We start from the raw sequence: 25,689 nt of genomic DNA on the forward strand, positions 1-25,689 counted from the left end.
ACCATTTTTAAAAAAGATAGAATTGGAAAAAATACAGAGAAGGGCAACAGAAGTGATTAGGGGTATGGAACAGCTTCCATATTAAGAGAGATTAAAAGGACTGAAACTATTCATCTTAGAAAAATGATACTGAGGGTGGGATATGCTAGAGGTCTATAAAGTCATGAATAGTGTGGAGAAAAAATGTTATTTACCCCTTCACATAATACAAAAACCAGGGATCACCCAATGGAAATTAATAGGCAGCAGGTTTCAAACAAACATAAGGAATTATTTTTTTACCCAACGCACAGGATGTTGTAAAGGCCAAAAGTATAACTGGGTTTAAAAAAAGAATTAGATAAGTTCACGGAGGATAGGCCCATCAATGGCTATTCTCCAAGATGGTCAAGGATGCAACCCCAAGTTCTGGGTGTCCCTAAACCTCTGACTGCTGAGACTGGACGACAAGGGATGGATCACCCAGTAATTGTCCTGTTCTGTTCAGTCCCTCAGAAGCATCTGGCCCTGGCCATTGATGGAAGACAAGATATTGGGCTAGATGGGCCATTGGTATGAGCCAGTATGGTCATTCTTATATTCTGGAAATGGCAGTCATGTGTCTCCCATGTGTGTGTTTCTCACAAACAATGCTGCCTAACTATTGTATTTGTGCATTCTGGGAATATCTGTGTCACTATCACTTACTGCTCAGCAAAGGATAAAATACTTGAAGGACATGCCCTCAGAGTGGCACCAGCAGCATGAGAAGCAATGCACTCTTGGATGTCTGACTGCATACAGAGCGGCAGGAAGACAGGCCAACCTAACTGGATACTCTAGCACAGCTAGCAGGTCTGTCTACACTGCATAACTATCATCAGCTCTGACAATTTTATTGCAACTCACACTATGGGGCGTTTTTTCTTAAAACCCTACCTCCAGGAATCAGGCATTTACATGAGAATCAAAGCTTTCATTAAAAAAAACAAAAACAAACCAAAACAAAAAGAAACAGTAGGTTTTCTAGATCTCCTGGTATGGAGAAAAGCTTGAACACCTGAGCTCTAATGTGTCAAAAAACTGGAGTGCAAATAAAAGGTTCTCAAAATTTATTATTTTTCATCTCAAGATTTTGTAAAACTGACTCATGAATTTTGAATGCTTGGAGCTAGCAATACTGACACTGCGACAACAAAGTTCTAGGAAACCCAGTTTGACCGACAAGGGCAAAACGCTATGAGCTGGCACACTTGCTAAGCAGGTGTCAACTATCATGTAGGGATACAAACCAGGTCTCGGAGTCCGTTAAAATTATGTGGACAGGGCCCAATTTCTTCTCCTGGATTTTTAACCCAAGAACTGCTCTAGCAAGGTCATCTAGACAAATTGAGAGTCGGTGACAAATTGTGGAGAACAAGAACCGTAGGAGAAAAAGGCATGTGGTGAAGGAAATGAGGCTTTTTCTTTTCTTTTTTTTTTTTTGATTACTGGTAGTGTAGTAGGGAATAGAATGAGAGAAGCAGAAGTAGCCCACCATATAAGAAACAGATTTATAAAGGTGAACTCCCATGTGGCAAGATAGGAGGCTGGAAAGCCAGATTTGAGTGTATTGATTCCCACAGCATGGCTAAAAAAAATAAGTGACTAATATACTGACAGGAACAAGTGGTCCCTTAAATGGTACAAAACATCCTAGAAAAAATAACCCACTCCAACAGGAAGAGAGAGCACAGAAGTAGATAAAATGACAGCACCCATGCAAAAGTGTGATGGTGAATCATAACTACTAGTGTGGAGCCACTGTCGCGCTGCGAGGGCAGACACTCTAAGCTGACAGGAGAGAGCTCTCCCGTCTACTTAATTATTCCAGCCCCGTGAACGGTGGTAGGTATCTTGGCAGGGGAAGCTCTCCCACTGACATAGTGCTGTCCACGCCAGCCCTTAGGTCGGTGAAACTTATGTCGCACAGGGGGGTGGCTTATTCACACCCCAGAATGACATAAAGTATACCGATTTAACATGTAGCGTGTATATAGCCTTAACTAGGTCTCTGTGCTCTTGATTTTATCATTGTCATGAAGAAGAAATGCAAGAAGCTGAATTTGTGTCTACAATGCAGACGAAAAAATCAGCTGATGGCAAAAACAGCAATTGTTATAAAGAAAACAGATTTAAATAAACAAACAGATAATCCAGATGAATTCTATGGCCCTTTGGAAAAATGGGCAGTCTCTGTTCCCCTTTCAAATAATGCTGGGGTTCATGCTGAGTGTACAAGCAGGAACACAGAGAGGCTTGTGTGGTCACACAGGGTAAGAGCTTTATTCAAGACAACCCAGAAGAGACCCACATTGTGGTCCTCTAGCAACTAGAACTTTTACAACTTGCCCTAACTTAATTCTCCACTGGGTAATATATCTTGCCCATCCTGTTGATTTCTTAACACTAGGCATCGGTATCAATTTATAGCGGCCTATGCTCAGAGAAAAAATTATCATTCCATGAAGTTATTAGTTCTGACTCAGGGCCGGATTATGACTTTCTGAGGCCCTAAGCTATGTCAAGTATAAGAGGCCATACCATTAATAAATTTTTCCCCCCTCCCCGCCACAGAAAGGGCATTGAATATATAAACACAAAAGCTTTATATTTGCATATATACACAAAGGCAAAGTTGTAAAAATAGAATAATAATCTTCATTTTCAGCAGCCCTCTCTGGAACAATCAGATCATGACAAATAAATTTTAAACAAATTCTCTGAATTGCAAATGTAAGTAAAGTAGAAGTAAACAATACACTATAAAAAATACAAAATAAAAAAAATACAGTAAATAGTACAACGTACTAGAAGAGTTCTCAGGAAATTTCTCTTCTCTGTTGGGGCATCTGAATTGTGGAATTCCTTGTCTGAATAGGCAAAGAGACTTTTAGAGGATATCAGATGGCAATAGAGTATACAAGAGGCAATAGAGGATATAGGATGCACATAACCCATAGGCATAAAGCTCAAATATTATGGTAGTTCTACTGATATGAATTATACCCAGATTATAAGCAAACCATCAGAAAATTGTATGCAGGTTGTATTTTTCCAATCAGTTGATTTGTTTTGTTTTTATAGAAGGTTATGCTGAATTACCTAGTATTGGTAATAAAATTAGTAGCAGAAAATTTTTATTGAAACCAGTAAAAAAAAAAAAAAATTATATATATATATATATATATATATATATATATATATATATATATATATATATATATATATATATATAAAACCTGTGTTATTTTACCAGGATATTTCTGTGAAAGTTAGTGCTATGTTATCACAGGGAAACAAGAAAGGATATATATTTTTTTTTTCACCATGAATAAAGAAAATTATTCTTCTTGTCATATGAATAAATAAATAAAAAAACATTTGATTGATTTTGTTAGGGAAATATAAAGTTTATCCAGACTATATAGAAAATATATTTACAAATGTTTATTCTGATTTAATTTTCACTATGAAACAATGAATTGTTGGGATTTTTCTTTTGCCATACTATAAAAATACAATTATGCATATGATATGTGATTTATAAATATATATAAGAATTTTTACATAGCATACTACCTATAATAAAATATTATCTTGCATGCTCCAAACCTGCCGAGCTGAAAATCCCAGTCTTTTTCTAGGCAAACATCTCTCTTCATGTTGGCTTCTCTATCCTCTGTCTCCCACAGGACCACTAATTAATCTCGAGTAAACACCTCGGACACAGTGACAATAAGCTATATGCGCAAAAGAGAAAGGAGGAATTTGCCAGTCTTTTTTCTGCTAATCTCTAGACAGGCATTGAGAAAATGAGAAAAACTATCTTATATTTAAAGCAAATATAATGAATATTATAGGCTTTAATAGCCTATAAATTATATATGCACATGGTGAGCAAGTTATTTCAAACTAAGTACTCAGGATATTTTGAAATATATGTACATATTCCTTCACTTATCTCAAAACCCTCTATTTATCCTTTCATCAACACTCTGATATTTACTGTGAAGGTTCCCAAAACTGACGGAGGAAAGCCAACACAAATTTATTCTCCTCAAGATCCACTGGACCCAAGTCCATAAGATGATCACCAGCAAACTCAATCATGTGAAGCATGGATAGTGCATGAAGCAGAAATAGGCGTACACACTACAATACACAGTTGTACGTTTTTACAGATCAAAAGAAGAATACACTAACATATGAGTGTGAGGTTGGCAGGATTGTTTCACAACACTGCTGTCTCTGACCTCACATTTTTCCCAATTTTATCAGCAGTGAGATTTATTTATTTAAATAAGTTATGAGGGCACGGTCACAATTTTACCAGTAGCAGCTGGCCAATGAAATGCTGCTTTAGGAGACTGATAGCAGACTTACTCAAAGAAATACTAATTTTACAAGTGCAATTATCATTTCTTCCTCAGCCCTGGCCTCTCGCCAATTAGTGAAGGGTAAGAGTATTTGTGTAGCCAGATGTGCTTATTTTTGTCATATTTGAATGAAAATATCTATATTTAGAGCGAATCTTCTTTTTCCCCCCCATGTCTCCTTTATTTATCAATGGATTTTGATAAAATTTGAAGTGGAGTCAGTTTTTTAGAGGTCCCTCATGTTGAAAGGCCCTAAGATGTCGCTTAGTTCGCTTATACCTTAATCCGGCACTGTTCGGACTGCTAGTTACCTGAAAGTGTGCAGGAGTCTTCTGCATGTCTAGCAGCATCACCACCACCAAGCATTTTCCATTGCAGAGATATTCGCTGGGACTTCACGTCTCCTTAGTTTATGTTTCATTGTAATACTGTCACTTGTTCCAACTAACTTTTTTTGGAAAGCTTTGCTTTCCCTAGAGTTGAGTGTGAAAGATGCAGTACACTCACTGTACATTGTCACAGTATCCCTCATCGTCTGCCTTCTGGCTATCATGATTATATTGGAGAGTATGTTTTACAAAAGCAATAGAAAATGAGCTAGGATGCGATCATTACATATTTTATTTTTTTGGTCGCTGGAAATAGCTTTTCTAGCCCCACAATGCACCTGAAGAATCTGGAGGCCAGAAGTCAATAGGAGTTGCCAGGGGCAAGTACCTCATGGGAGGATCAGGCCCTGAGATGACACAGCTATACATACAGCATTTTCCATTCATGTTTATTTGCTCCAATATTCTAATCTGTCAATGGATTATTTTTGGAGGGGGGATTTGGCTCTTCCTGGTGTCTTTTGTCCAATCCCAAGATGCCATTTCCAGATAATAGTGTGGGCACTTAACAGTTGGTTGTTTCTTCCATGTCTGGAGGGCACCATCTTGGCGGGAGTGGGAAGCTGTAAAGGCATCACAGCCAAAGGCCTCTGGACACTTACAAATACAAGACAACCAATAAAGACAGTAACATGCTCCAATATCTTCCCTGAGTAAGAAACGGAGGAAACCATACCAAGCATAAACCAAACAAGCCCCCCAGATCAGGGCCTATGCTAGCCTCCCCAAAAGGGTCAGGTCTATATTACCTAACCCAAGTTGCATACCTGGCAGAGGTATAGGATTCTCTTTCAGAGTAAAGAATCAGTCAGGTTTATAATGCAAGTTTAGACTCAAGAGCAGCTGCTAAGAGGAGAGTCCAGTTATTTTCTTTCATGTGTTCTCATACCTTAACTATGACAGTGTCAGTTATGCGAATAAATTTAAACTGATGACAATTGACGTAATGTTTAACTAGTATGGATTACATCCCAGGAATTTGTTTTAATATAAAAACATTAAACTACAATTCAGACATTAATTCCATGAAGGCAACATTGTACTAGTGTTTCCAAATCTTATCTGCACAAGCAGACTTCTGTATGGGTATGCAATTATGTAATATAAAGAGAAAGACATCTGCTGTAAATCAGTCTGTTTTTTTCACTTGAAAGTCTCAAGGTAGAGGACGGTTTCTCATAATACCCTTCTCCTGTCTCTTCAAAGGATCATGTTTAAAGGTTTAAATATTCTCAACCCTAAATGAACATTGTTTACAAAGTGTCTTCTGAATTATAATTGGTCTCAGATTACCTAAACAATTCTACAGCAAGCCTATCATTGTTTAATATATATTGTAAGCTTGTTATGATGGTTATTTTTCAAGTGCATTGTTTGTAGAGGATAAATGTAAAGGGATAATGAATATTAAGAATTGCATTCAAGGCAAAAACGGTTTCATCATTCCACACAGTGGATTTCAACTCCAATATTTTGCCCCTGATATCAGTAGGCGAGAGCAGAATATAGGAGACCAAATTCACCATGCGGTTTGGAGAATGCCACTTTAAATGTATAACCCTGGCAAGACAGGCAACTCAGAAAGGGACCTGGGTGTCATTGTAGACAACTCAATAAAGACTTAAGTAAAATCCTGCTCACACTGACATCAAGGTCTATACTCTCAGAGCCTTCACTGACTGGGTCCTAAATCAGGATCTGCTTATACAAGACTCTGATATCGGTAAAGAAAATAAAACTAACTTTCTAAAGTTAGCCTTTGTGAGTCATTTATCATAGGATCTTCAAATCCTCATGTGATACTACATCAGTTTGGGTCTTTCATTCAGTTCATGGGACTGTGACAAGATCAGCTATACAGTTCATTCTATCATTCAGACCTTAGCAAGGATGTTGCTGTTATTTTTCAAAGCCTTAGTTCTATAAAAACTTACAGTTCCGAGATCAACAATGAAACAGTCTCCTTTGTTGAAACTGGCCCAGCTGAGAGGAACTTCTGTAGCTCTCACTACCCTCCGGCCCTTAATATGCAGAAGCCTCTCTGCACTCAAGTCATTCGTGACTACGTGTTTAAATCCAGATGCAACGCCACCAGCCTAAATATAAAAAACAAATATGGAAACTTTGATTAAGTTTGGTTTTCTTTCTACAGTAGTATTGAGAAACCAGACCTCGGACATGTACAAAATGAGAGATATGTGGCATGCTGCTGGGGATTACCAACACTGACCACAGCCCAGAAGGACAGAGACAGTGGGTCAGATCAACACCTGCACTTCTGTGAACTGGGGGGAATACAGCTGTAATTCAGATACACCAGTGTGTGGAACTACCACAGAAGGGATGGGTGTCAATATCATTACACCCCTTCCCCTGTTCCTATGGGGACCCTCTGAATGAGGGAAGCAGAGAATGGCACTGGCTGCTCTCTCCATCACTATTTCCCACAATCATGTGAGGAAACCCAGCATAATGTAATGCTGACCCAGAATGTCTGGGCAGAACCCAAGAGGGGAGTCCATAGGGGCTAGGAGGAAGTATGGAGGCATATGGCCTCTGCACAGGTGACTAGAGATGGGCAACACTCCCTCCTAGCAGGTGAAAAAAATGCAGATTTGGAAACACTGAAATGATCTGAGAGTTCATGTTGGTTTTGCTCAATTGTTTCAAAAGACATCTACAATAATTTTTTTTAAAACAAAACATTTGAATTTTTTTTATTCAAAATGAGTTTGTTTCAAAATTCCTTTAATTTCATTTTTAAAAAAATCAAGTTAAAAAATGGTCAAAATCAGAATATTTTGATTTTGTCAAAACAAAACATTTTGTTTGACACAGAACAAACCAGCCATATTTTATTTGAAAAAATTCATTTTCAGTTTGACCGAAATGATTCCTGCCCCCGATTTTCCAGAATTGCCAGCAACACCAAAAAATCCATTACTGACACTGCTCTACAAATGACCCTACCCTCCTCCGTTCTCAAGAGATCTCCTGGTTTCAAGATGCTGATCTGTGTGGGAAGGAGAGAGAATTCCAAGGTAATTCTGTGAGTAATCTCCCTGACCCTGAAGTGGATGTTTGCCACCTAGGAAGCAATCTGACCCAGTGTGCTGCCCACCCAGGGAAAATCCAAAACACTGGTTTAAGCTTTCATGAATTTAAACGTATTCCCTTGGGATTAAACTGACTTGGCCTGTGTGCCTGCACAGGGAAATAAGCACTTGAGACCTCTAACAAGGTGGCCCAGACCCTGGGCTCCAGCACCCATCTACTCCCTTCCTCAAGCAAATGGTCAAAGAAGGAGGAAGCAAAGGAAGAATTATGACTGAGTTTCAAGTTGTGGAGCTACTCCTGGAGCTGTGTGGTTCACACAACATCCCTTGCTTAGGGTTATGCCTAAAGGCACAGACTATTTATTTCTCAGCAAGCAGCAGTTGAATTAACAAAACAATATTTTTAATGCCCAGAGAGGTTTCCATCCTTCCAAATGACTAATTAGCTACTGCTGCCCAAGAGAATTTCTGAAGCAGCTGGTATGACAACCTACTGCAGGCAACACCACAGATAATAAGTTATTGCTGTTGGGAAGTAGGCACTAGTACTGGTTGGAATTTTCAACTTTTTGAAATTTCAATGAAAGTTGCATGAAAAATGCTTGCTGTTTTTCAGCCAGCTCTACTACACATACAAAACTCCAATGTAACAGGAGTGGGCAAACCCCTCCATACAGGATGGAAACAAAACTTTTTGAAGCAAAAACCAAAGGAGGTTCTGGGTATCTTCCCCATTTTTCTTTTTCATACACTTCCAAACGCTGGGTTCTGTATGAGGCCAAAAGCAGAGGTGCCCCAAACCAGTGAGGCAGAGGTCATTCTTCTGGTATTGACAGTTTACCCAGAAGCAGAAAGTACCAAGAATCGCAAGACTGCAGGCTCACATGCGGTTTAACAGCCCCATTTTGCAATCTTAAGAAGTTGAGAGCTTATTTGAACAGAACCTTTGGGTCCCATATCACAAGCAGGCATGGGAGGGAGGCACCCTTTTTGTGAGCTTAGACAGAGACCTTCAAATCTTGTCATGTACTCCATGAAACATTTTTTCATGCCTACTTTTTATTGGGCAGATTCTGCCACTCTTATGTCAAAAAATACCTTACACTGAGAATATTCCCACTGAAATAAATGCTACTTGCAGAGAAAGGTACTAGTCTATATGAGTAACCATGGTAGAATGTAATCCTATATAGTTATTACAAGAGGGAAAGATGGTTCTTTTGAATACCAGTAAAAGGTGTCAAGAAATTGTGTTTCTGATTTTTCAAACATTCTAAGTCATTAATTGTGTAAATATGGTTACTTTGTATTAAAGCTAGGTAGAAAGCAGAACGTTTTCCAGAATCCAACAAAGATATGTTTTGACCTTTTGGGTGGTGTGGGGGGGGAGGGGGACTTGTGTTTTTTCTGGAGAAACATTTTCATAGCTCACTGTTTACCTTGTACTTAATCCCTCCTTTGAAATATCCAACAAACTCAGTAGACTCGTATCCTTGAATTTCTCTACTCTGCACAGGTTTCCCACCTAGATAGTCATCCATCTGAACAGTGAAGATTGCCGCAGCTGTGCTTTCATCCTGGGTGCATTCTTTTCCTGAAAAAAGATAAAATATTACCCTTATGAGCAAATCATTCTAGTGTAACAAGATGGGTAGCCTGGATTTTTATTTTCCAAATAGTTTTCCCGGACCCAATAATCAGATGCGTGATGATATCCTGATGCAACATTCAGCAGAATAACAGTCTATCAGTTTTGCGAAAATGCACCCAGCCCTTCCGCCTTTTGACCCTTTCAGCAAAAACACAGACACCTTTCAGGACTATTTCGTAGCCACTTGCAGTACTGGCTTTCTACAGTAAACAGGAAGGAGGAGTGTCTAAACAGAACCTGTCTCAATCTTCTTGAGTAACATTCTAGTTTAGTGAGACAAATTCAAGCCTGAAAAATGGCTCTGAAAGCTACTTTTGGCTTTCCAAAATGACTTGTTTTGAGCGTGAGCATGGAAAACACTTGGGAGGGCCAGGGAGTAGAAAGTAGTTACCTGGGGCAATATTTGAGGTGGGAGGAGGATACCAAGTTTAGCTAAACGTGCTGGTTCCATTTACACTGAATTTGGTGTTAAAAAAAAAAAAAAAAAAAGGAGTACTTGTGGCACCTTAAAGTACTCCTTTTCTTTTTGCGGATACAGACTAACACGGCTGCTACTCTGAAACCTGAATTTGGTGTGTTATCTTTTCAGAGAATAGCACACAACAATTCTTACCAAGAAAGTATGACCACATTTATGGTCAAGGCTCATCTCAGTCTACTATAGCATGCTATGTAAAAAACCCTTTCTAGCATGATTAGACTCTCTCTACAGTCCAGGAAACCTATATTGCACATGTTTAGTAAGATAGATGTTTAAGATTAATTCTCTGGAAAGGCACCAGTAGTCTCCGGTCTCACCAGAGAGGGCTTTTATTCCATCATCTGCAGTGCCTGTGCCTGGTTTCTGGTACTGAGGTGAAGCAGGGTTCAGAAATTCTGAAGCAATCACATAAGGGGCAAGGTTGCTGTTTTTTTTGCAAATGGAAAAAGTTGTGTGCTTTCAGCTGAGTCATCAATAGAAGAGGACCACTGAACTGGGCTGTTGCCTTTCTGGTAGATGACTGAGGAACGCCTGGTCAAAGAGAGACCCTGGTGGCTCCTGTCAGCACTGCTGACCAGGCCACTAAAAGTCCAGTTGGCCACAGTGGCCGGTTCTGCACGGCTCCCGGAAGTGGCTGGCATGTCCCACCGTCTCCTATGAGCAGGGCAGCCAGGAGGGCTCCACGTGCTGCCCCTGCCCCGAGCGCCAGCTCCTCAGCTCCCAACCCTATGTACCCAACCTGGAGCCCCCTCCCACACCCTGAACCCCTCATTTCTGGCCCCACCCCAGAGCCCATACCCCCTCCCACACCCCAACCCCCTGCTCCAGCCCGGAGCCCCCTACTGCACCCCAAATCCTCATCCCAGGAAGGACAGGCAGGGCAGAAAAGGTGGGGGAGTAGCACTGTATGTAAGGGAGCAGTATGACTGCTCAGAGCTCCGGTACGAAACTGTGGAAAAACCTGAGTGTCTCTGGATTAAGTTTAGAAGTGTGTACAACAAGAGTGATGTAGTGGTGGGAGTCTGCTATAGACCACCGGACCAGGGGGATGAGGTGGATGAGGCTTTCTTCCGGCAACTCACGGAAGCTACTAGATCGCATGCCCTGATTCTCATGGGTGACTTTAATTTTCCTGATATCTGCTGGGAGAGCAATACAGCGGTGCATAGACAATCCAGGAAGTTTTTGGAAAGCGTAGGGGACAATTTCCTGGCGCAAGTGCTAGGGGAGCCAACTGGGGGGGGCGCTTTTATTGACCTGCTGCTCACAAACCGGGTAGAATTAGTGGGGGAAGCAAAAGTGGATGGGAATCTGGGAGGCAGTGACCATGAGTTGGTTGAGTTCAGGATCCTGACGCAGGGAAGAAAGGTAAGCAGCAGGATACGGACCCTGGACTTCAGGAAAGCAGACTTCGACTCCCTCAGGGAACAGATGGCCAGGATCCCCTGGGGGACTAACATGAAGAGGAAGGGAGTCCAGGAGAGCTGGCTGTATTTCAAGGAATCCCTGTTGAGGTTACAGGGACAAACCATCCCGATGAGTCGAAAGAATAGTAAATATGGCAGGCGACCAGCTTGGCTTAATGGTGAAATCCTAGCGGATCTTAAACATAAAAAAGAAGCTTACAAGAAGTGGAAGGTTGGACATATGACCAGGGAAGAGTATAAAAATTTTGCTCGGGCATGTAGGAAAGATATCAGGAGGGCCAAATCCAACCCGGAGCTGCAGCTAGCAAGAGATGTCAAGAGTAACAAGAAGGGTTTCTTCAGGTATGTTGGCAACAAGAAGAAAGCCAAGGAAAGTGTGGGCCCCTTACTGAATGAGGGAGGCAACCTAGTGACAGAGGATGTGGAAAAAGCTAATGTACTCAATGCTTTTTTTGCCTCTGTTTTCACTAACAAGGTCAGCTCCCAGACTGCTGCGCTGGGCATCACAAAATGGGGAAGAGATGGCCAGCCCTCTGTGGAGATAGAGGTGGTTAGGGACTATTTAGAAAAGCTGGACGTGCACAAGTCCATGGGGCCGGACGAGTTGCATCCGAGAGTGCTGAAGGAATTGGCGGCTGTGATTACAGAGCCCTTGGCCATTATCTTTGAAAACTCGTGGCAAACGGGGGAAGTCCCGGATGACTGGAAAAAGGCTAATGTAGTGCCAATCTTTAAAAAAGGGAAGAAGGAGGATCCTGGGAACTACAGGCCAGTCAGCCTCACCTCAGTCCCTGGAAAAATCATGGAGCAGGTCCTCAAAGAATCAATCCTGAAGCACTTACATGAGAGGAAAGTGATCAGGAACAGTCAGCATGGATTCACCAAGGGAAGGTCATGCCTGACTAATCTAATCGCCTTTTATGATGAGATTACTGGTTCTGTGGATGAAGGGAAAGCAGTGGATGTATTGTTTCTTGACTTTAGCAAAGCTTTTGACATGGTCTCCCACAGTATTCTTGTCAGCAAGTTAAGGAAGTATGGGCTGGATGAATGCACTATAAGGTGGGTAGAAAGCTGGCTAGATTGTCGGGCTCAACGGGTAGTGATCAATGGCTCCATGTCTAGTTGGCAGCCGGTGTCAAGTGGAGTGCCCCAGGGGTCGGTCCTGGGGCCGGTTTTGTTCAATATCTTCATAAATGATCTGGAGGATGGTGTGGATTGCACTCTCAGCAAATTTGCGGATGATACTAAACTGGGAGGAGTGGTAGATACGCTGGAGGGGAAGGATAGGATACAGAAGGACCTAGACAAATTGGAGGATTGGGCCAAAAGAAATCTGATGAGGTTCAATAAGGATAAGTGCAGGGTCCTGCACTTAGGATGGAAGAATCCAATGCACCGCTACAGACTAGGGACCGAATGACTAGGCAGCAGTTCTGCGGAAAAGGACCTAGGGGTGACGGTGGACGAGAAGCTGGATATGAGTCAGCAGTGTGCCCTTGTTGCCAAGAAGGCCAATGGCATTTTGGGAAGTATAAGTAGGGGCATAGCGAGCAGATCGAGGGACGTGATCGTTCCCCTCTATTCGACACTGGTGAGGCCTCATCTGGAGTACTGTGTCCAGTTTTGGGCCCCACACTACAAGAAGGATGTGGAGAAATTGGAGAGAGTCCAGCGAAGGGCAACAAAAATGATTAGGGGTCTAGAGCACATGACTTATGAGGAGAGGCTGAGGGAGCTGGGATTGTTTAGTCTGCAGAAGAGAAGAATGAGGGGGGATTTGATAGTTGCTTTCAACTACCTGAAAGGGGGTTCCAAAGAGGATGGCTCTAGACTGTTCTCAATGGTAGCAGATGACAGAACGAGGAGTAATGGTCTCAAGTTGCAATGGGGGAGGTTTAGATTGGATATTAGGAAAAACTTTTTCACTAAGAGGGTGGTGAAACACTGGAATGCGTTACCTAGGGAGGTGGTAGAATCTCCTTCCTTAGAGGTTTTTAAGGTCAGGCTTGACAAAGCCCTGGCTGGGATGATTTAACTGGGAATTGGTCCTGCTTCGAGCAAGGGGTTGGACTAGATGACCTTCTGGGGTCCCTTCCAACCCTGATATTCTATGATTCTATGATCCCCAGCCCCACTCCAGAGCTTGCACCCCCAGCTGGAGCCCTCACCCCCTCCCGCACTCCAACCCTCTGCCCCAGCCTGCTGAAAACGAGCAAGTGAGTGAGGGTGGGGGAGATCGAGCAACGGAGGGAGGGGAGATGGAGTGAGCGACGGCAGGGCCTCTGAGAAGGGGCAGGGCAGACCAAGGGTGTTTGGTTTTCTGCAATCAGAAAGTTGGCAACCCTAGGTGGGTGAGAAGTGACAAAACTAAGAAGTTACTTCCAGCATCAGGCTCCAGGCAGTCTATGCCAAGCCCAGGAGACCTTTCAGGGGTTGCATGGAGGGAAAAAGATGGAGCAAGAGATGAAACTCCAGCCAACTGTCATATTACAGGAGGCCAGACAACTGTCTTCCCCACCAGCATGTACTGGGAAAGGGCAAGGAGAGGCAGAGAGCGGGGACTACATTTCTTAAGGATGGCCACTTAACTAGCCCCTCACATCAATATGCATCCTGCGTTGCTTTGCAGTTTTAGAGAATGCTTGTACAACTCATGTGGGAGAGAAGAACTGCTGGAGCTGCTTTTGAAATGGAGGAAACCCTGGTTCTCAGGGAATCGAAGGGAGGAGTAATAACAATTTATGCAGAATCCTCTGGAGGGTGGACTCATACAGCTGCCTGACTTTATAGAAGCAGCTTTAGATCAGACAAAGCCAGCAAGCAGACAGTTAAAAGCCTTGAAGGAACCATGCCAGCCCAGAGAAAGAGAGAACTCTTCAATGGACTACCCCACTTTTTGAGATTAGAACAGACCAGCGGAAACCTAGAATTCTGACAATTTGATCCCAACGAGCAGAGCTCCATTAATTTCCAGGTACTAAACCAGCAAGTGGAAGCTTGTAAACTGGGTGCCCCAGCAGAAAAGCCAAGGCCAGGACTATTAACTCCATAAGCAGTATAGGTTTCAGAGTAACAGCCGTGTTAGTCTGTATTCGTAAAAAGAAAAGGAGTACTTGTGGCACCTTAGAGACTAACCAGTTTATTTGAGCATGAGCTTTCGTGAGCTACAGCTCACTTCATCGGATGCATAGCATATCGTGGAAACTATAAGCAGTATAGGCACAGACAGACTGGTGGTGAAACACTTTCATATAAATCACAGAGCAACTGTTAAAAATTGGTTTAAAAATTAATTTATGGACATTCATTTCCGTAAGGTACATACTTTAAATTTATAGCATGTAATTATACCACAGGGTCCAAGGAAATAGGCCCTGAAATACTGTTATAGATAAGAGTCAATTTCTATACCAAGTCTTGCAATAAAAATTTAATATTGTTTAAAATATCAGGTAAATTCAGCCTGGCGTACACAGCTCAAACTCAGCTGGAGCTAGTGGGCCTGAATCCACACTCATACACACACATGTATGCCAGGAATGGCTCCACTAAAGCAAGTGCGAGTGAGAAGACAATCAGGCCCAGTGGCTCAGGGCTGATTCTGGCTCGTCCATTTTTGTGTAGATAATTCATCTCTGGGTATACAAAATGGCCTAGAACTAAACCTTGAAAACCCAGAGGCCATGGCAGTCTAGGTAAAGATGGTCTCAAGGAGAGTGCCATCCTGGTAAAAGACGACTAGTATTCCACAGAACTAAGAACCCAGAATATTAAAACTATAAAGTCATAAAATCCTCTCATTAGCATTGCTAGCAGGCAACGTGGGGAAAGCCACAAAAACCACATACAAACGGAAAGTCTCATTATCTCTACAACCGGTAGAGATTTCCCAGGAGATAGAAGGGTGAGCTTAGAGATATGCCTGGCTAGCATGCAAGGGCTTTAACTATGTCCTAATGGGGCATGGTTTGATGGCTAATCCCTAAAACAGACTGTCAAGGTTCCTTTCCCACTCTGAACTCTAGGGTACAGATGCGGGGACCTGCAAGAAAACCTCCTAAGCTTACTTTTACCAGCTTAGGTGAAAACTTCCCCAAGGTACAAACTATTTTACCTTTTGCCCTTGGACTTATCGCTGCCACCACCAAATTTCTAACAGGGATATAATTTGGAAAGAGTCCGTTTGGAAACGTCTTTCCCCCCAAAATCCTCCCAAACATTACACCCCCTTTCCTGGGGAAGGTTTGATAAAAATCCTCACTAATTTGTATAAGTGACCACAGACCCAAACCCTTGGATCTTAAGAACAATGAAAAAGCAATCAAGTTCTTAAAAGAAGAATTTTAATAGAAGAAAAAGTAAAAAGAATCACCATAAAATCAGGATGGTAAATACCTTACAGGGTAATTAGATTAAAAACAGAGAATCCCTCTAGGCAAAACCTTAAATTACAAAAAGACACAAAAACAAGAATCTACATTCCATTCAGCACAGCTTATTTTCTCACCCATTTAAAGAAAACAGAATCTAACGCATATCTAGCTAGATTACTTACTAAGTTCTATGACTCCATTCCTATTCTGTCCCTGGCAAAAGCATCACACTGACAGAGAGAGAGGCTTTGTTTCTCCCTCCCCCCAGCTTTTGAAAGTATCTTGTCTCCTCATTGCTCATTTTGGTCAGGTGCTAGCGAGGTTATCCTAGCTTCTTAACCCTTTACATGTGAAAGGGTTTTTCCTCTGGCCAGGAGGGATTTTAAAGGTGTTTACCCTTCCCTTTATATTTATGACACAGACTCTGCCTAGGCTGCCCATAGTAGCAAGCACAAGCTGTAACCACGACTACAAGCCAACTGGTGCTTGCTGAAAGGAGTACTAAGTTGGGCAACAGTGACATCCTACCCAGAACAAAAAAATATTCTTTATACTCTGGACACACGGGCAAGCATCTTTGCTCCACTTTTCCATTGCTTCACAGGCTCTTGGGCGAACAGACTGGAATTGATCTTTTACTGCTACACTGGCTTGAAGCCTTCACAACTGCAGAGCAAAGACAGCTAGGAAAAGATAAGAAAAAAAAAAACAAATGCCAAAAGCAAACTAGAAGTTTGTGGTGGTCAGTTAAGACTCATAGGGAACCCAAGAATAAACCATGTTAACATGGTGCAGCCATAGTCGCATTTTCCTAAGGCACAAGAGGCAGAGGGTAGGGTTAGGTCAATTACATAAGGCTGGAAGTTTCCTCTCCTAGAATTGTATTGTGACAGCAATACCACGTCTCTAAATTGGATTACACTTTTGTTTAGACAGAGTATTTGAATGGTGGAGAGAAGATCCTTTCAGAACATTGCAGTCAAACCGAAACCTATTTGACCCCAGAATTAGGATCAGCCTTGTGGATTCCAAGGTATCAAATCTTTAGGGACCTTTATGGCCAGAGACATTTAGCGCGTTCACTGAGTAGAGCCTGTATACTGTAAATCTTTAGTAGAAACCACAGTTATTATTTAGGTCCCTGTTTCTGAAAGCTTACTCTTTTGTAAGAATACATCAGACACTGGGGAAAAGAGAACAAAGCACAATCTTGTTAATAGCTCGAGGGATGGAAAAGTTATGAACTAAACCCCATGCTTAAAAAAACCCAGATACACTCATACAAATAAGCCAAGGTGTTTTTTTGTTTGTTTGTTTTTTTGCTTTGTTTTTTTAAGTAGAACCTAGAGGCCTCAGCCATGGTCCAGACCCTTTGTGAACTGTACAAAGATAACAAAGTGACAGTCCCTGCCCCAAAGCACTTTTAATCTAGACCAGGGGTCAGCAACCTTTCAGAAGTGCTGTGCCGAGTCTTCATGTATTCACTTTAATTTAAGGTTTCGCGTGCCAGTAATACATTTTAACATTTTTTAGAAGGTCTCTCTCTATAAGTCTATATATTATATAACTAAACTATTGTCATATGTAAAGTAAACAAGGTTTTCAAAATGTTTAAGAAGCTTCATTTAAAATTAAATTAGAATGCTGATCTTACACTGCCGGCTCGCTCAGCCCGCTGCCAGCCTGGGGCTCCGTTCACCTAGGCCAGCAGCGGGCTGAGCGGGGCCTGCGGCCGGGACCTTGGCTGGCAAGAGGCTGACAGCCAGAACCCCAGACCGCCAGTGGGCTGAGCGGGGCCAGCAGCTGGGACCCCAGACTGGCAGTGGGCTGAGCGGCTCAGCCCGCTGCCACTCAGCCCACTGCCGGTCTGGGGTTCAGTCCGCCGGCTACTGCCAGCCAGGGTCCCAGCTGCCGGCCCCACTCAGCCCACTGCCGGTCTTGGATCCCAGCCCTGCCCACATAGAGTGGGTACCTATCTTCTCCCTGGTTCTAGCCCATTCTCTTCCTCTCTGTCTGCACTGAGCTGAGGGTGGGAGTGCACTGACAACAGGACTGGGGGTGAAGGAGCAGGCTGGGGGTTGGGATGCAGGGTCTGGCCAGGAGCTAGAATGAGGGAGGGGGCTCAGGGTTGGGGCAAGAGGTTTGGTTGTGGAGTGCTTATCTGGGCAGCTCCCATTTGGTGCACGGGGTGCAGGTGGGAATGTGGGAGGGTGCAGGAGCTCATGTTTGGTGCTCAGGGTGGGGGTGGGAATGTGGAGGTGCAAGAGTCAGGACATGGGGGGGCTCGGTATGTGTGGGGGTACTGGAGTCAGGGCTGGGGTCGTGGGGGATGCAGGAGTGAGGGCACAGGGCTGGCTGTGTATGAGGGGAGTGCAGGGGTCAGGGCAGGGGGCTGGGGGATGTAAGGTGCAGGGATCAGGGCAGAGGGCTGGGGTGTGTGAAGGGGGTGCAGCGGTCAGGGCAGAGGGCTGGGGGTGTGGGCTAGGGTCCTGGGGGCACTCCCAGCCCCCTGCTCAGAGCAGCTCACAGCAGGGGGCTGGAGGGGATATGCCCTGATTCTAACCCCCTTCCCCAAGGCTCCATCCCCACCTCTTCTCCACCTCCTCCCCAGAGCGGTGAGCACACTATGGCTGGCTTCTCCCCCTCCCTTGCAAGGGCCATCAGCTGATCTGCGGCAGGGAGGGAGAGGAGGAGGGGCAGGAACCCAGCAAGCTGGGGGAAGAGGCGGGGGAGGGGAGAGCTTGCCTTCCGTGCAGCAGCAGCCGGCAGGACCAAGCTTCTTCATCCTGCCAGTGGGGCGGGGGAGGGCAGAGAAGAGCTGGCTGGGGCAGGCAGGATTTTTAATGGCACGCTGCTGCCTGCCGGGGTCCCTTTTGTGTCCGTTTATTCTTTTACGTAGAGACTGTCCAGTTTGGCCAATGGACATGGCAGAGGGGCATTGCTGGCACATGATGGCATATATCACCTTGGTAGATGTGCAGGTGAACGAGCCTCTGATAGTGTGGCTGATGTGATTAGGCTCCTAGGATGGTGTCCCCTGAATAGGTATGTGGACACAGTTGGCAACAGGCTTTGTTGCAAGGATAGGTTCCTGGGTTAGTGTTTTTGTTGTGCGGTGGGTGGTTGCTGGTGAGTATTTGCTTCCTTGCACCATAACTGAGACTAACAAACTGAACAACAAGTAGGGCTGGGAAGACGAAAATGTCCAATCTCTAAGGAGAAACAATTATTACTGTTAGGGAATTTATTTCCATGTTTTTATTATTATTTCTGGTTTTGTGTTTGTGGGGGGGGAGTTTTGTTTTTTGTTCATTTGGGTTTTTTTTAAAATCCTTAATTATAAAAGAGGACCAGATAATATTTATTCTGGACTGTCCTCCACACCCCAGTTGTGACAAAGTCAGGCTGGATAGTTGCAAGAGAGTGGTCTTATTGTGTTCCTGGAAGAGGGCAGGTATGTTAACCCTAGAATGATAAAGGTCCTTTTTCCTAGAAGCTCAGAAAGACCTACATCAGGTCAATTAGGGACACCTGGTCCAACTAAGGGCTGCCGCAGACCTTTAAAAACCCCTCCTCTGGTGAGAGAGGCTGATGCCAGGTTCGTGGCAGAAGGAAGATAGGCTACTCTAGGGTTAGAAGCTGCTCTCCTCCCTACAGGGCCAACAACCAAGACTGACAGGTTTCAGAGTGGTAGCCCTGTTAGTCTGTATCAGCAAAAACAACGAGGGACAAGCCTTGTCAACTGTTGAGAATAGGCTACTTCCACCTTAATTGAATTGGCTCGTTAGCACTGACCCCTCCACTTGGTAAGACAACTCCCATCTTTTTATGCGCTGTGTATTTATACCTGCCTACTGTATTTTCCACTCCATGTATCTGATGAAGTGGGTTTTGGCCCACAAAAGCTTGTGCCCAAATAAATTTGTTAGTCTCTAAGGTGCCACAAGGACTCCTCATTGTTTTAACCAAAACTGAGTGCCTGTTTAGGGAAGGACTGACACCCTGGCCAACCACAGGACAACACTTCCCCAGTGAGGAGGCAGGGAAAGGTATCCCCCTTTGTTTTGTGTTTGTAAATTGGTTTCTTTTGATTGGAGGAGGAGGAGCAGCATTCCTTGGACCTGCCCAAGGCCTACCTTGAAAATACCGATCAGTACATACAGAGTGAGACTGATTTACCCCAGGCCCTGCCACTGCCAGAGGGCGAAGTGCTAAGTGTAGCCACACAGTTTAGTAGCCTGAGAGGAGCAAACCCTCTTTCCATTGACAATGGAAACCCCGGAGAAGATGGTTTCAATTTAATTGACTGTTCCTTAAGCACTGAAGACAGAGGCTCCAGTCCTGGTCTCCTCGAAGTCAAAGAGAGTTTTGATACTGACTTTAATGAGAGGTGACATAGGGCCCAAACTGCCTTACATTTTCAAATACATTTTGGGGTTTTAGCAGTATCCCTTCCATTGGTGTGAAGGGGAGCTGCACAGCTGAAACCTTGTTCACTGTTCTGAAAAGACATACATACACAAATGTTTTTGATTAAGGCTTTGACCAATAAAGCAGAGAAAGTTCAGTGCATCACAGGCCATTTCAGCTCTAGCATATTATTTCTTTGGCTTTGCCGGAGCACAAAGGTAATTTTACAAGTGCAGAGACCTTATTCATAACAACCTCTAGAAACATTTTTACCAACCACCAACTAAAGCACACTAATGGAAACTCCTCAGACACTTGAAAACCAAGAATATTAAACATTAAATATTAAAGGTTGGCTTTTAATCAAACAGCTGATCAAGGGAGCCATTTGCTCATTAACTGTATAAGCCCACAATTTTACAATAAGTGTCACGGTTAACCAGGTTATTTTTGTTTCTTTATTACACTGACATACAGTCTATTAGATTTATTAAGCAAGCATAATGTTCATATTTACTATATGGGTAGCATATTTTTTAAAAGGGAATGTGAATTTAATGGGAGATATTTTACTGAACACCACCATCCACACCAACACAGCTTGAAAGATGCAGCTCAAGTAACTCACATATAGTTATTTCTGTCTGCTTCCTCTATATGCATCCATCCTTTTGTACACTACAGTAGTAGCCTTTTTTACTTGAAATATCCCATTAATTTGCTTATAATATGGGGGGATTCTCAAAGGCAAAAAATGGCAGTAAGTGCCAAACTCCCATTGAAAGTCAAGGAATTTAAGCACTTCTTATTGTTTGGGCCTTTGAAGATCTCCCTCAGGGTCTTCTCTTGCTACTAAAACAGACTTTGTTTAGTTATACCTCAAGAGAACATTTCCTGTTGTCAAGAAACTCAAAATAGCTAACTGGGGGTTGGGGGAGGGGGAGATTAAAAATTAACTACACACTGCTGTCCAATGTTCTTTTGCATAAATGAAGTAGACCTACACCATTTGAAGTCATCTAGCATATGGGTGTCAGCACACTTGTTAGGAGGGTGGCGATCTTTTACAAGAAGAACTGCAACATGTATTTGTGTTAAGTGTTCATTTGTTTTCCATTTTAATCAAAAATAAATATTTCTCCACGCTCTTGTCACAGCATCATCACAATGCAGACAGTATTTGTTTCCTACATTTGTTGGAAGTTTGACAAGTTTTTAGAATGTCAATTCTTATTTAGATTCTAAGCCCTAAGGCGGAAAGAACTTTTTCTGCATCTTTAACCGTAAAGTGCCTACTACACTTTGGCCACCCTATCAATGATAAAGTAATACAAAATACAGAGTTAACTGGTAAAGGTGCTAATTACCACACCTGCTAACAACCTCTAGTACCTGAAGCCAAGTGAATATCTGCCAAAACGCACTCCCATCTAACTAGAGCAGGGTAAAAAAATTTTGGCAAATAGTATGTTTTCCAAAAAGTGCATTGGGGGGACACTAAAACTACTGGTGAATTTGAGTCAAATTCAGAAAATAGTTACAGCCCCCCCCCCCCCCCCAAAAAAAAACTGATTTTTTTTTTTTTATTGGCGATGTTGAAACATTGTTTGACTCAAATAACATTTTTTCATTGTGGTGAGATAAACAAAACAAAAACAGAAAAAACAAACAATTCAGGTTTGATTCAGAACAAACCAATTTTTTTTACTGTAAAATCAATTATTAATTCAGGTCTCCTAACACTTCTGGCACTGACATCTGTTGTCCAATACCTTATGCAGACAACACTTCTCATTTCTGATTGGATAAGAGCTAATCAGGGTGAGCCCAGTATGATCTCCACAAACATCTGAAGGTGAATAGCCCAAGCTCCACCACTTTGCTCTGGAATTTCCTCCCAAGGAGTCACACAGATCCAACATACTAGTTATGTGTCTCATATGCAATCATTGCATTTAGAATCCATGAAAAACAAAACTTCAAACACACTAAATTGTTATTAATTCTTGGTAATATTAATAATAGTATTAAAATGGATTTTACTTGTCTGCATTTAGCTGTGTATGTATGCGAATTCAGAGAAAACTTGTGGGAAACACTGCAAAACTTTTCCTTCACCTGCACTAATAACTGGAAAAGCTAGATGACCTCTTGGTGGCTAAGATGGGAAAGTCTCAATATCCTGGATACACAAAAACATGTCTTCATCCCAGCATCCCCATGTTAGGCTCCTATTTTCATTCTAAACACTTTACGGGAATAGAGTGTACATGGAGTTGACAGACATGAATCCCAGCCGTTCCACTTGCTGCAGGAAGAAATTGTGCTTGGATTGCAGATATGCTAAAATGGAGAGTGGGAAGAGTCTGGGTAAGAGAGAGATCTAGTCACATCCTGTTGATTTTGCACCCAAGCTTCGCCAAATTGTACCATTAAAATAGAAACCAAGTCTAGTGGCTCTACTACAAACAATTCTAGACCCCCACACATCCCAGTGCAGCACCACTGCAAAGCCCCAGATCCCGCACCTGGGATGAAAACTTGTCCACGCTGAAGTTGAAGGCAAAACTCCCATTGACTTCAATGGGGCCAATATTTCGCTCCTGGATACTGCTAGATCCAACCAGCTTTTGACATCATCATCCCTCTTCTCCTCTCCCACATCCCAAATTATACTCCATGAATAGTAAGCTCATCTTTCACTAAAGCAACCTGGATCCTAACGTATGCAGGTCCAGCAGCCCCATAACAAGCCAGAGCTGGCACTAGCTGGATCCTGCTTGGTTTTGGTCCCAGTTCCATCGCTTAAGTAGAGAACATGCTTAGCTTCTCCAGCTCCACCTTCACAATTTAGGCTTTGTTGTGCTACAAAGACAACCACCTTCGATCATCTGGCATGTCGCGCCTGCCAAATTTTGGCTGCAAACTTAGAAAGTGTATTATCGAAATAGCCAGCAAGTGCTGCTTCCCCAACACAAAAGCTGCACCCCAAGACATCCTGGTACAAGAACGCTGCAAAGCCCCTCGTTTGGCACCCGTTTCCTGCTGGATCCAGCTAGTTTTGGGCAGCACACCCCGCACTTTCAGGATCTAAGCGAAGGACAAATGCCACTCCTCCCCCCCGTCCACTTTTTGCAAGCATGTTCCTTGGCGTCTCTGGGAGGCTTCACAACTGAGCGCTCCCGGGGCATTTAAATGCCCGGCAGCTCTCAGACCCTGGGCGAGACTGACAGGAAAGGCGGTCCGCGTACCACCAGAGGACCGGGACGAGCCCTCTCCCTCTGCCTGATCTCCCCCACCTCCTTACCTAGCCAGAAGTGCAGCTTGTAGAAGGTGGCGTTGCTCTTCTTCAGGGTGTGGAGCACCAGGTACGCATCCCCCACGTAGAAATTGCCGTGCAAGTTCTCAGGCACCGGCCCCAGGTCCATCTTCTCGATCCTCCAGATCTGCAGGCCACTCTTCAGGCCAGCGTTGGCAAACTCCTTGTGGTACAGCTCATGGGCCATGGTCGGGCAGGCAGAGCCACGGGGGCGAGAGAGAGAAGTGGAAGCGACGCCGCGCTGGACCCAAGCGACCCAGGGAAAGCCCAAGTCTCGCTCTGGCTCTGAGCCCCCGCTGCCGGGCCAGGCAGCTTTATAAAGCGAACCCGATTGGCCCAGAGGCGCTCAAGGGGCGGGGCCTAGGACTCCGAGGGCTGCCTCCGCGCTGGGGCGGGGAGCCGCTCGGCAGCCGGCCCGGGGAGTTCCCGTGGGGCGCCTGCCGAGCTCGCGGCCACTTGCCCCCGCCTGCGGTTAGTGCCGGTCAAAGGCTGCTTGTGCTGGAGAACAGGAGAGACTCTGAGGAGCGAGGCTTCGGCCAGTCTCCAGGGGCTGAGCCTGCCCTCGCTCGCAGCCTAATCAAAGCCCTAGTGTGAGACTGAACGCACCTTCGGTCAGCGCTCAGCCGGTCCTTTTGCACCTGGGATCTCTGTCAAATCATGACTCTACCCCGCGAAAACCAGTGGGGGGGGGGGGGTCACATTGTTCAGGAGCCCGGCCATGAATCCGCCAGGCCTTTTGCTCCTATTACAGGGAGCAGTAAAGACTTGGTTTTTCTCAGGAGTGCCTAGTTAGGGGCAAAGAAAGGACCATGAAGGCACAGGTTTCAGAGTAGCAGCCGTGGTAGTCTGTATTCGCAAAAGAAAAGGAGGACTTGTGGCACCTTATAGGCTAACCAAGTTGTTTGAGCATAAGCTTTCGTGAGCTACAGCCCACTTCATCAGATGCATCCGATGCAATGAGCTGTTGCTCACGAAAGCTTATGCTCAAATAAATTTGTTAGTCTCTAAAGGTGCCACAAGTCCTCCTTTTCTTTCATGAAGGCACAGTAACCCACTGAGTTACAAAGCCCGGATGTAAAAGGCAGGTAGTTGGCATGGCGCTCAGAGCTGTGTATGGGCACTTCTTTATTCTAAATGGAAAGAAAAATAAAAGAAGCCAGGAAAGCAAAATACAACTGAGGCATCAATCATAGGTGTCATGCAGCTCTGTTTGCCTACATAATTGTATCATATCAGGCTTGGTTTTCTGAGCAACTCTTATCTGAGTTCATAGAGTTCTTATAGCTTTCACTTGCTGCAGGGCTGTATTTACTCAGGACGTGTACGTGCGTCCCTGGAAGGCAGCGCACACCTATCGCATCGCCTCCCCCCCCCCCGCCATCCCCCCTTCCATAATTTTACTTTCTTTGTTCTGGGGCAAAGATTTTTCAAAGAAATCCAAGGAAAAACACTGACGACTCCGTGTCCAGGACAGTTCCTATACCGTACCTTTTCTTCCTTCAGAGGGTTACAAGGGTTGTATTTGTGTGAGGAGGAAGCCACGTAATCACAATATAGTCAGTGGTGACAATGAACTCTTCTTATTTTTCCAGGGGTGGAGGGAGAGAACAGGAAAACCACAGACTGCCCGCTAGCGTGGAAGAGACGCCCCTGGAGTGAATTTTTTTTTCTTTCCTCCAGACAACTCATAGGAGTACTAATAGCAGCCTCCTCTGTGAGCACAGTTACTCCCACAAAAAAATACAGTACTCCGCAACCCCTCCCCCGCCCTGCAGGCAGCATAATCCCTCAGCCATCCTGGGTGCTCTCACCTGTGCTGCGGTGACCCTTGGCACGGCAGGTGTCTTTGGTGACTGATTCAACATGAAGCCCTGCTGAGACAGAAGCACTGTCCCCTCCAAAGATCAAGTTTTGCGAGCTGGGGGTGTCAGAGACTAGAGGCAGTATTGATGAGGGAATCAGTGGTTGGCTCGAGAGTAGGCGCATCTGAAGTCTCCTCTGGAGCAAGGTTGCTTGGTGCTGACGGTCTCAGCTGATCAACGTGGCAACACCAAACTTCTCCTTTGGCAGTCTGGACCTTTATATGAGATGAGTCCAGTGACCGCAGTGATGGTTGAAGGAAGCCACCTTGGTCTAGCTCTGTAACTTTTAGCGAATACACGTCCTTATGGTGTGAAGGAATG

General features: G+C 44.1%; 1 protein-coding gene across 2 annotated transcripts in view; it reads right to left on the reverse strand.

Moving 5' to 3' along the window:
• SCIN (scinderin) overlaps positions 1-23,829 on the reverse strand; it is a 96,253-nt gene extending 72,424 nt beyond the window's left edge. The window contains exons 1-3 of one of the 2 annotated variants that reach the window (XM_007053213.4): positions 23,495-23,829; positions 9,282-9,436; positions 6,721-6,882 (exon numbers count right to left, since the gene is read on the reverse strand). In XM_007053213.4, the coding sequence (XP_007053275.2) occupies positions 6,721-6,882; positions 9,282-9,436; positions 23,495-23,693 (516 nt within the window). In that variant the 5' untranslated portion in view covers positions 23,694-23,829. Of the gene's footprint in view, positions 1-6,720; positions 6,883-9,281; positions 9,437-15,959; positions 16,002-23,494 lie in introns of those variants that run through there. The other variant, XM_043541135.1, reaches the window with a different exon arrangement.
• Between the last annotated feature and the right edge of the window lie 1,860 nt (positions 23,830-25,689).

Source organism: Chelonia mydas, chromosome 2 (genome assembly GCF_015237465.2).
Source record: "Chelonia mydas isolate rCheMyd1 chromosome 2, rCheMyd1.pri.v2, whole genome shotgun sequence".
NCBI lineage: Eukaryota > Metazoa > Chordata > Testudines > Cheloniidae > Chelonia > Chelonia mydas.